Below are 12,901 nucleotides of genomic sequence, written 5' to 3'. Positions count from 1 at the left end.
ACAGGAAGTCTGATAGTAAGGCAGATAACCTGCGGGATAGTTCTGTACCTCAAGGGTGCTGTGAAAATCCCCCCAAAGGGGCGATGCACCCCAAATGATTCCTAAGATGATTCCAAAGATGAGTTCTGAAAAAAAAAATGTGTGGCGGTAAAGAAGGCAAAGAGAGTTATGAGAATATTCCAGTCTGAAGAGAAGAAATGAAGGCACTCAGCGGCCCTGCGGAACCACGTGTGCAGGCGCTTCTAAGCATTGTTGTGAAGGCACAATTCCAGGGGCAAGGAGTTGGATCAGGATTTGCAGATGACGATGAAGGAAAGGGAAGTAGGCAGGTCCAGAAAGATATTTTTACCACTTTACCAGTAATTCTCAAGGAAAAAGGAGAGAGGGCATCTCTGAATCACTTAGTGGGCTTTTCAAAGTGTCCTGCCCAACCCTGCCGAGTCCCAGGTGAAAACCGCGTGCCCTCCCGAGACCGTCTGCAGAGAATCAGGGCTGTACTCCTCCTGCTACTGGGGAGTCTGCCCCTCCCCTGTGTACACTGTGGGAAATGCTTATGAATACTGATAAATAATTGAAAATGCACCAAAAAAAGAGGAAGAGGATCCTAACAAGGAGATAAAGAAAGATCATAGAAGTCAGAAACGAAAAGAATACTTTAAAGAAAAGAAAGCAGAAAGAATCAGTAAAATAAGAACTGGGCTTCAGTCCATTCTCAGGTCCAAATGTCTCCTGGAGAGCTTGTTAGTATCCCAAGCTCCACAAGTCTAAAACCAATTCACCATTGTATATATAGCAATGGTTCGTTATTAATTCACAAAAAGCCTGTAAAGGCAGAGTGCAGTGTACAGTGTAGGTTAAACATGCCAGTATTTGCTACACATAAGGAGTTACCTGGTTTTACATAATTGCAACTATGGAATTTTTGTACTATGGAGAGAAAAGAAAACAGTTTTAAAAAGAAGCATATATCGATATGAAATTATGTCTTTCAGAGAAAACAGATCTTGGCTATAGCTTCGGAAGAACAGGGCGTCCCGCTCTGCCTCTGGACTGGTCCCTTCCTACCTTCTGGTCTCCAGTTCCCTAATTGAGCTTCTCAGAAACAGCAAACTGTTTATGTTTCTCTGAACAAAACACATTAATTCCTAAAGCTCCTCAGCCTTGAATGCCTCCCTAACCCAATTCCATCTCACCTTTCAGGTCTTCATCCAGGGATTGCCTTTTCCATGAAGCCAACGCTCCTGACCCCTTGTGCTCCTTAGAAACGATGAACATAACAACAGCTGACACTTATCAAATATTACATGTGGGCCAGACTGGGTTCTAAGCCCTAAGCAGTACCAACACAACTCTTCCTCACATCGCCCCTATGAAATAAGTAGTGACACCTCCCCATTTTACAGGTAAGACAGTGAGGCACAAAGGGCTACTTAAGGTTACCCAAGGGCACATTGCTGGTCAGTGAAAAAGCCTGTACTTGAGCCAAAGCAGACTGGTCCCAGAGTCTGTGCCCTAATCCCCAGGCCACACTGGCTCTCTGTGATTAAAAGTGAGATGATCCTCATCACTGCTATGTACACAATGCTCTTTACTGTCCTGTTCAGCACTTATGTCCAATGTCGTGCTAGAACCAAATGTCTCTCTCTACAAACACTAAATCTAGAATATCAAACATGGAATATAAACTATCCAAAATGCCTAAAAAGTATAAAATATTTTTGAAAGATAATTTTTACAAAAATATATCATTGTAACTAGCATACTTTAAACACATTAGGATTTAACATTCCTATCATAAGAAAAGTGTAGTTGAATATAATAAAAATCCTTGGCAATTTGAATATTATATGGTGGTAAATGATATTATAATTATTTCAAAGGTCAAGAATCTTAAACGTTTAGTCTTAACACTCTCCACCTGAGCAATGCAATCAGAACATTAAGTATGTATGGAAATATGGAAATATTTAATTATACAAAACAAGTAGAAACCTACTCATTTAATAATCTTTAAATAAAATGTGGAATATTTTGCAGCATGGCTATTTTTTCCCCTCTGTTGCAAAAATGGAACTTTTTAAAAGAACATATGTTAGTGAATATGATCACACATTTTATTTTTAAGTGCTTGTTTCAAGGAAGAATAGGATAAAGTGGTTTGGAACAAAGCACTTTATCACATATCAGCTCACGAGAAACTCTATGAAGCTTATGTGCTGGGCATCTCTGCAAAGAAAAAAAAACAAGGAAAAAAACTAACCCAGACTCAGTCCAGTATTTTCAGGAATTCACAAACAAAACTAACAGAGAGCACGGATGTGAGAGTTGGTTTGTAAAATTTTGGTAGGAAGGCAAATGTATACTAATAAGATCCGTGCCTGACACACAGCTGTACCATTAACATCCAATGTGATACTGAAATGGCCAGTAAATTATCTTCTTCTCAGAAAACTTTGATAAGGCAGAATAGTATCAAAGGTGGAAGCATGGACTGTGGGAACAGGATTTCTGGATTGGAATCTCAGTTTTGCCATGTACCAGCTGACTTCAGCAGCTTTGCTGAGCTGCTCTGTGCCTTAGTTCACTCACTTAAAATTAGGCAACTGTACACAATTCATAGAACTGTGTTGTTGGGAGTATTCAATGGGTTTACATGAGAGAAGCACACAAAAGCCCTTCTAACTATATGCATCAGCAAAAGGAGCCTGCTGTGCAGGCTGTCTGCTCTCCGGCCTTCCTTAGGTGACCCCCAGTTAAAGACATCCTGCAGCATCTCAGCAAACCACACTTGTGTAGTTGGTTAGGTTCCTGCTGCTATGTAAGCAGCAGTCTCACATCTCAGCAGTGGTTTCCAAGCTTGGTCTAAGCTTGGTCTAGAAGGGCAAAGAGGCCCTTAGTGCTCTTAATCAAGACTATGAAATAGTAAAATAATTTCACTTCATTATTTGAACCAGAAAAAAAAAAACCCTCTAGTTGCTGATATTATTTTATGTGTAATAGAAAAATTACAACCACCAGCACCAGGTAGTACCCAGAAATAGCACACACTCTCACAGTGGGCATGGTTAGTTGCTTTGGAGGTTTTGAGCTTCTATCATTTTGCTACTTGTTTGCTCATTTGCTGTCAGAAGAGCAGATGACGAAGATTAAGGAAAAATGAGAAAAAGTAAACTGAGAAAACCCTCGTTGTATGGTTTCAATGTCGCCTCTCCAAAGCTCACATCATTGAATTAAGAAGTGGGGCCTTGAAAAAGTGATTTCACCATGAGGGCTTCTCCCTCATGAATAAGATTGAGACCTGAAATAAAAGACATTTGATATAGTTTTTGATCTCTTGTCCTTCTGCTTTCTACCCTATAAGGACACAATATCCCTCTCCTTCAAAGGGTGATGCAATATGGCACCACCTTGGAAGCAGGGAGCAGTCCTCGCCAGACAACTAAACCTGCCAACACCTTGATCTTCAGACTTGCCAGTCTCCATAACACTGAGTAAGTTAAGTCTCTGCTCTTTACTGAGTGCCCAGTGCCAGGTATTATGTTGCAGCCACACAAATGGACAAAGACTCCTGGCCATTAAATCCCACCCATTGTTACTGTTTTTATAAAAATAATTTCTAACCAGTGTTACATGCATAACAAATCAAGCCTATCCAAGGCCTACTGTTCTGACGTAAAGACCTTCTGAAATTCAGGTGCAATTTCTGTTCACCAAAACAGTTTCTGCCACTTCCCTTTTCTATGTAGCCGGTTTTACATCTCTCCTTAGCAAGGGTTCACACAGAGTAGAACCTCTGTAAGTTCAACATGCAAGGGGCAGTATCAGACTGGTTAGCATACAGAGATGGTCAACATAAGAAACCAGGCCTACCGTACTGACATGTACATGTGGTGCATGTCCAGTCTATGAAAATTAGGTCAACTTAAGAATGCGGTCAATGTACAGAGGTGGTCAGCTATGAAGGTCTGTATTTTGTAGATCAAGAAACCTGTCCTCAGACTGAAGCAGCTTTGCTGTAAAAGGAGAATCACAGACTTTTGCAATTGTACTGAGTTTTTAAAATTATCTAATCCAAACTCCTCATTTTCTAGAAAAAGGAGTCCCACAGAAACCCAAGTTCCCCAGCAACCTGATAGCACAGTTAGGAGTATTTTACTCTTTCATTTTCCACCTATCAGTTGGGTAGGGTTTTTTTAAATTTGTTTTTTGTTTTTTATCCTAGCACATTGCCTGAGAATAAACGTAACTTCAAAACTGAAAGTCAGAACACAACCTTAGTGACAAAATTTATCAAGATATCTAACTTTGAGAAAAATACGGACAAAGGAATTTTAAATTCAATTCAAGCAATCACAATAAAAGAAACCTCCATTTGGTTAAATTCTGCAGCCTTAACAGGAAAGGTTTGGATAGGACTTTGTACAATGTATTTAGACAGTTTTACTTACGCTTCAGACTTGTCACGTCCCCAACCCAATTTAGAACATATTTTGGGGATAAAAGCAGATTAACAAGGGACTTCCCTTAACCAAATATTTGTGGTAGGCCACAGTGTGGGTGTGTACGTGAGAGGGGAGAAGAAGAAGGGAGAGAGGGAGAAGGGAACAGGGAGGGAGAGGTGGAGAGGAACAGGGAGGGCAGATCTGCATTTCATTTATACACTGGTCATTTTCCTCATCCTTCATGAGTTACTTATGAAGCTGTGTTCTTACATCAGAAATAAATTCAGACATGGTATTAAAACAACCCAAAATGAAAAATTTTATAAAAATTCCATAAGCCCTTTCGAGTCAGACTGATATGCAAACGTTGCTGTTCTTTAATACTAAAATAGGTAAATATCAAATGGAAAATAAGAGGTTAGAGAGATAGTAAGGAAATTCAAATGTATAAAACAAGTAGATTTCAATCGCATTCAATTATTTCACCCAATCACCTAGAAGCAAAGATCCTCTAAAGAAAATTGCCTTGCCTTCCCAACTCCTTGGAGAGCCAGTTTAGTTAACAGCCTACCTATGCTTCAGAGGTGACCATGCAGCTTACATGTCAAACTCATTTTGAAGTGTCAATCAAGTCTCTTTCAATCTAATTAGCTTGGAAAGTAGTGTCACTGACCTAGAACTATGCAGACCACTTATTATCATATCATTTGATCAACCTACCACTCTACCTCAGTGGAGTCTGAGACACCTGTAGCCAAAATGTAATATCCTTTCTCCCGCTCATTACTGGTAACTCTCAATACAATTTCCTATTTACAACTCAATTTGTGTCTATGAATAAGCATGGCCAACTTCACAGAGGCCTTCCACAGAATTTCTCTTATTTAAGATTTCCTGGCAAAAATAGGGTAAGGAAAGGGGAATAGCAAGGTAAAAGTAAAGGGTCATATATTGTTATAGATATCTGATATACATGCATATATACATATATGAATGTTATATATAACAGATGCAAGCTTTCAGATGGCCAAGAACTGCTAGAGAAGGAACAGGGGAAATAGCAGAGGATGAAGAATACACTGGGAAAAATTTGGAACCTTAAATATGAGAGGCTACTTTGCTTTTTGATCATGATATAATGTACCATGTGAAAGGAGCCTGGGGGCTGATTGTCATCACAACAAAGAAAAACTTTCTCAGATTCACAGTTATTTAACTGACTTTAACTGGCCAAGGGCAGGATGAGATAGAACTGAAGAGGTGCTAGCTAGTTCCCCACAAGTCAGAGAGCATAGTGGAGTGCCTCTAAAGGAGGCGGCTAATGGCCGGACCACAGTCAGGCTGCAGTGGGCTGGTGGCAGGGTGGTGCCTGAAACACTCTTCTCAGTCAAGTCATAGAAATCACCTGGCCTGTTCCCTGGCAAAAAACATGACAATTATCCGATCTTTTTCTTGTCTCAGCTTTGCATATTTAAGAACTGATCTGCAAGGCAAAAAATATAAGCAGGTAATCTCATCTCCGAACTATAGAATAACACATTCCATCAGGGAGAGATAAAAATACACGCACACGCACACACACACAACACTCATGTATGCCACCAAAATGTTGTATTCATATTTTTAAATGTAGCATCCAAAAAGAAGCCTAGCAGTTATATTTAAAGTAATGACTTCACTCTAGAAAATGATAATCTAAAAGCAGGATGTCAGCTGCTAATGCTTCCTTTTCTATCCTGTGCTTTTCATTGGGGAAGTTAAGCTGCATTTTACCAAAATTCCTGTTTGTCTGAAGGATAAGCAAGATTCTTCAATTACGTTTGCTTGATCAAATAATTACTAGTGAATATGATTTTACATCTGGTCAAATAAAATGTGTATATATTTCAAACTTACCTTCAGGTGAAGACCCTGTCTTTTGGGAAAAGACAGCATTTACTTTGCTCTTTTTACTGATATCGGTGTTTACAGACAAGCTGGACTGAATTTTTCTATGCATTTTTTGAGACACAGGTGCTGAAAGTCTGCGATTATCTGCGGAGACATGTGTGGCCCCGTGCTGAATTCCATTTCCATTGCTCAGACTTGTGTGGCCATTCTTTATCTTGCCTATTTCCTCGTCGCTCAGTTCCTGTGCTGAAGTTTGAAGCTGAGGCAAGCGCTGAGGTTGGGCTAAATTAACAAAAACAGGAAAAAAAAAATGATCTGGTTAAGAAAAAGAAATTAATACAGGCATTTTAAAATAATGAGAATACATTCAGTAACAGAGATTTAGGTTTTACCCATGATATAAAAACTGAAGAGGCAACAAAGAAAAAAATGCTAACAAAGGCACAGAAAAAAGAATAATTTCTAAAAAGAAAAACGGAAGTGGGGTCATCAGAGGTGACTTTACACAAGGATATAAAAAAATAGAGCAGAAAAATACTGGTTTGGGTAGTATTAAAGATTTAAGTAGGAAATCTGTAAAAGTATTTTAACACTCATTGAGCAAACCTTTATTGTTTTCTTGGGCCCTTTTGGGGTACACACTGTGTTATCACAATACTACCATAAATAAACTGCTCAATTATCTTTTGAAATACAAGAAAAGGAACAATGAAGTCAGGTATTCAAAGCTGGACAATACAGAAAAAAATAGAGTGTTTCTTTTTATTCCATTCTAAATCTCAAAAAAAAATTTTTTTCCTATATTTATTCTTTAATTTGCTTTTAAAAGTAACCATTTATGAAAAGTTAGAATTACAAGAGAACTTTCTTAATCTAATGCATAAATTTACCCAACTTAAGCGTCAGCACTTTAGAATTACTCCCAGTTGGGCCAGAACCAAGCACAGAATGCCCACCTTCACCCCACTGGTGCAGCGTTACCCTGGAGTTCCTATGACAACAATCTGTAAGGTAAAGAATTTTAATAGGTGTGAATTCTGGAAAGGAAGAAAGGAAATTTTTGAGAGCTACGCAGATTTGAATGTTCTAGGGATAATCTTAGAGAATATAATTTCTGAAAAACTAAGAATTTAGCACAAATTATACATAATGTAAAATCAACAATGTTCCTATATGCAAACAGTAACCAATTAACACATATCCACGGAAAAATTAACTCTTCCTTCACGATAGTTGCACATGAAAAAAACAAGCCAAAGAACAAAAAATCCTATAAATATCTAGGAATTAAACTAGGAAAAAATGGCCAGAGATTTTATGAAAAAATTATTGAAGGGCATACAAATATAAATACATTAATTCTGTTAATATTGTAAATCTAATTTATTATTTCTCATACCATTTCCTACAGGCTTGTTGATGGAACTTAACAAATTGTTCCATAATTTATATGGAAAGAGAAGCACCAGGGAAATTTGAGGGAAGAAAAAGGGTTCTGGGGCTTACTAGGTATGAAACCTTAATAGAACATTAAAGTAACAAAAGCAGAATGGTGTTGGAAGAGCCACGGACAGGTAAACCAATGAAACAGGAGGGTCACAAATACGTAGTTACGTGCACACATATGTGCAGCTATACCTCATACAACAAATTCCAAGTATATCAAATGCTTATTTGGGAAAACTTGTTTAGTTTGAAGTGAAAATACAGGAGACTATTTTAATAGCATGATATTAGGAAGGATTATATCAAATAGGATCCTTCAGACAATGAACCACAGAAAAAAGGTGAATATTTATTATTTGTATGCCCAGCATTTCTGAACACAACCACAAATTTTGGTAAATTACCCTATCACATCCCTAGACTATGCTGCAGCTAGAGGGCAGGTATGTGACCCACGGCCCACCAAGTGGAACAGGGAAGTACATCAGGGAAGTGAAGCCTCTCAGCCCGGGCAGTGGAGAGGCATTTCTTGGTCTTGGCAGTGTGAGGCAGCTTCCGGTGTCCACTTCCTAGCAAAACAATGGTTCAATGGTGCAGCAGTGGTTTCTATCAGAGAAGCCCTACAGAATGGATGGCTATGATCCTTGGCTACATAACTCTGCTTTCCTGGAATTCCAAAATCTAAAACTTCTGTTTTAATTAGCTGTCTTTTCCGTGTATGAACACTTATGAAATGTAAGTTAAATCACATGTGACTACTAAGAACTCTTCCATTTAGAGAAAGTATCACATACAAATCTATGACAATTATACATGCAGTTGACAAATGTCTATAAGGAACTGGTTTTCTGTAGTCTAAGAACTAGACAAGAATTGGTACATATTTTTTACAAAAGACAGTTGTATCTGAGTAAATCTATGGTGTAGCAGTGTTCACTTGAGTTCTTATTCACACGTGCTATCTACCATGAGGAAAACATCTTTACATACTAAAACATTCTACTCATGAATGTGCATGTTTCAAGAAAGAGAACATATTCATATTTTTACTTAAAAAAACAAAAGCATGTTTTCATACATAGTTTGCTAATATTAACATCTGATTTGTAAAACAAATGTTTGAAATCCTCATGGTTTTTCAGCTAAGTGATAAATAAAGAGAAATAACTGTCTAAATAGTACATATGTCTTCAGAAGCTAAATACGCCCTTTTCATAACTAAAATCTACAAAGCATCTACAAAAGGAGACTTTCTTCTTATGGGTGCACAATCGTTTGATGTAGAGATTAATTTGCTGCTACTAAAACTTCTTATTTCAATTGGAATGACATTCTTTTTTTTTTTTTTTTTTTTGTTGGGGATTCATTGAGGGTACAATAAGCCAGGTTACACTGATTGCATTTGGTAGGTAAAGTCCCTCTTGCAATCATGTCTTGCCCCCAGAAGGTGTGGCATGCACCAAGGCCCCGCCCGCCTCCCTCCTTCCCTCTCTCTGCTTTTCCTTTCCCCCCCAATAACCTTAATTGTCATTAATTGTCCTCATATCAAAATTGAGTACATAGGATTCATGCTTCTCCATTCTTGTGATTCTTTACTAAGAACAATGTCTTCCACTTCCATCCAGGTTAATAGGAAGGATGTAAAGTCTCCATTTTTTTTAATAGCTGAATAGTATTCCATGGTATACATATACCACAGCTTGTTAATCCATTCCTGGGTTGGTGGGCATTTAGGCTGTTTCCACATTTTGGCGATTGTAAATTGAGCTGCAATAAACAGTCTAGTACAAGTGTCCTTATGATAAAAGGATTTTTTCCTTCTGGGTAGATGCCCAGTAATGGGATTGCTGGATCAAATGGGAGGTCTAGGTTGAGTGCTTTGAGGTTTCTCCATACTTCCTTCCAGAAAGGTTGTACTAGTTTGCAGTCCCATCAGCAGTGTAAAAGTGTTCCCTTCTCTCCACATTTGCATATTTTGAATCAGACAAAAGCTTGACAACTAGGATCTATAGAGAACTCAAATCAATCCACATGAAAAAAGCCAACAATCCCATATATCAATGGGCAAGAGACATGAATAGAACCTTCTCTAAAGAAGACAAACGAATGGCTAACAAACATATGGAAAAATGTTCATCATCCCTATATATTAGAGAAATGCAAATCAAAACCACCGTGAGATACCATCTAACCCCAGTGAGAATGGCCCCCATCACAAAATCTCAAAACTGCAGATGCTGGTGTGGAATGACATTCTAATGACTGCTATTGAACATAAAGGTAGTTATGCATATGTATTTAAAAGGACGCCAAAAAAGACAGTTAAACCTAATTTGGTGTTCTTTTAGAGCACTTTCCAGTAATCTCACCAAATAGATGGAATGTTTTACACCACTTTTTTCCTAAAAAGAATAATTCTTTTAGGAATTATTAGTTGAGATGTCATTGACCAATGCTAGGAAGACTTCTGGTAAATCGGAACATCCTATAATATTACATAATCCAAAATAAATTTTAAATTAATTTTTAATAGTTAAACATTCTCAATAAACAAAAACAATGGTAGTAAAGGACAACTATATTCTGCCACCAAATTCCAAAATTGACAGATTTGACCTTTTCTCTACTCTTAAACTTGACTGTTTGCAAATTACTCGGTATGGCTGGAATGATATTCTAACATATCCTTAATGATCGATGTACATTTTAGTCTTCAAAATGACATCCATTTCTGGTGGCAGATAAATAATAGTACATTGTTTTGTTTTACAGTCACCTCATTTTTTTATGATAGTTTATATTATGGCCAGATAACCAAGTATTATCTCTTTATTCCAGTTTTTTTTTTTTTTTTGTTTGTTTTACTAATGAAACCATTTCTTAATTGAATGATGTTGCCAGATGCATGTGGTAATTCAAATCACAACTGGATAAGCCCAGCTGCATTAGTGATCTCAACAGACATCAAATTTAACTTTGTTGATAATTTTTTATGGCTATGACTTGAATCTTATGGTAAAAATCCAGTTAAAACCAAGCTGGAAATATGACATTTTTTCAAATAAAGAACAAAAATGCCTGACTGATTAAGCCACAACGACTTGGCTTTAAACATATTTCTTTTCCTTATTGTGTAAAACTCGTGTATAGCTTTAACAAAAAAAAAAAAAAAAAAAGTGCTAATATGGAAACGACACGAGGCTTCTTAAAACACAAGCGATGCCGAGGGACCCTCACTCTCCCTTTAATGATCCATGCTCTCATTCAGCTGTCTTTCTTTTTTCAAATCTTTACATATGTGACAGCTCTCAAAAGTAGTCCATAGACCATCTGGCATTTTCAGAGGTGTAACTTGTGCAAATTCAGCTCTATTGGGAGCCCACTGCTCTCTTTTGCCTGCGTTATAAAGGGACAATAGAATGTAGAACTTATGAGTTGTTTTGAATTATTCATTTTTTTGCCTGTATATTCAAGAAATTTTACAAACTCTGCATTTTGTACTACATAATCACATGCGTTAAAGGTACAAAGAAACTTTTTGACACCTCTTTTCTACAGAAAGCTGGCATTTTGTTTGATATGTGAACATTCAGCATCTGTTATATCATTCCAAACAGGATGGGTGCTGCTACAAAAGACCCCATTTTAAATTTACTCTATACCAGCAAAAAAAAAAAAGTATTCTTGATATTCAGTAACGAATGCAATCCACATCAAAATTTCAAATACCAGTTCCAAGAACATTCAGTATCTTCAAACCTAGATAGTACTGGTCACCCGCTTGCCATATGTGTAAAGAGTTTTTTTTAAATCATTGCTCACACAATGCAGCATGATTGTACTTTTAATATCCATGATGAATAGTTACAAATGTCTTAAGAAATACTGTGCTTTCTAGGTTCAAATGTTTTCAATCAGGAAGGAAACCAATAGAATTAGGTCTAGTGATTTTCAATAATTATAATAAATACAGTGGTAAATGAGTCAATAGCATGAACTTCTTTTGGTAATTTTTTAAAAAAACTAGGTGATATTGTAGCTAGTTATAACTATACTTGAAACTGCAGCTGCTGGAGTCACAATATAAAGCTACATTTGCTATAGCGTATAATCTACTAATGTGCAAAATCATCTGCAAACATTGGTTTCTTTACACAAGTCAAATTTAATAAAATTACAAAAAATTCTCATGACACCTAATTAAACTAATGATCTAAGCTTGCATCATAAACAATACAAGTTGTTGTGTACATAAAAAAAAAATCAAAATTAAATGCTCAGGATTTAAAACTGCCAGTAACAAAATCATCAATATAGAGTATGAAGGGGAAAATGACTTGGTGTAGATCTAAATTACTTTGCCCAGGAAGAGTTACAAAGCTTTTACGCTGCTCCACAGTCACTACAGGACAAACACTCACACACCAGCATGGTAGAGACTGCATATATGAAATAGTATACATAAAATATGATATATATTAATCTTCAACTATATACAGTAACAACTTTAAAAGGAAAAAGATAAGTTACTTCAATATGCACTACTACGATACAATTACATTACTTTTGTATTGCTATATAATGTGAATTTAGACTAATACAAATAAAAATAAATGTGTTCATCCTGCTCTTTTCATAACTAAAATCTACAAAGCATCTATAAAAGATGAGCCGCTTGATCCAAGACTTTCTCAATATAGAGACCATGAGGGAACCCTGGATCCTAATAGTTATGAAGTCTAGAAACTTCTAGAATGTTATGTATGTTTCCTTAGTTTCCGTAGAAGGGCCTTCTAAAATTTTCTGCTATGTCTTCAGATCCTGAACTGTTTATCACAAATCATATCTTCTGTCTTCATTTTATTTAATATATATACTTAACATGCCAAAATATATTTTGGAATTCTAACATTTTTCTTGTTCCAAAATACATTTTGGAACATGAATCTACTTGAGGCTCTCAATAGATTATTATCAAAAAAGGATTATTTTATGATTATATCACATTTATAGCATTTTTTAAAGCATTAATTCGGGTTTAGTTGTTGCAGACAAATAAATGCAAATACTTCACCAAATGGCAATGGGAACTAATGTTACCCAAAACAAAGGGACACAAAAGG

General features: G+C 36.7%; 1 protein-coding gene across 5 annotated transcripts in view; it reads right to left on the bottom strand.

Moving 5' to 3' along the window:
* Positions 1-12,901, bottom strand: part of MDFIC (MyoD family inhibitor domain containing) — a 266,306-nt gene that overhangs the window by 203,576 nt on the left and 49,829 nt on the right. For all 5 annotated transcript variants that reach the window (XM_053553702.1, XM_053553699.1, XM_053553701.1 and 2 more), the window contains exon 4: positions 6,339-6,614. In XM_053553702.1, coding sequence (XP_053409677.1) covers positions 6,339-6,614 — 276 coding nt within the window. The remainder of the gene's footprint in view (positions 1-6,338; positions 6,615-12,901) is intronic.

The sequence above is a fragment of the Nycticebus coucang genome, chromosome 11, assembly GCF_027406575.1.
Source record: "Nycticebus coucang isolate mNycCou1 chromosome 11, mNycCou1.pri, whole genome shotgun sequence".
Taxonomy (NCBI): Eukaryota; Metazoa; Chordata; class Mammalia; order Primates; family Lorisidae; genus Nycticebus; species Nycticebus coucang.
Note: the sequence above shows the minus strand (reverse complement) of the source record. Positions and strands in the feature narration are given on the sequence as shown.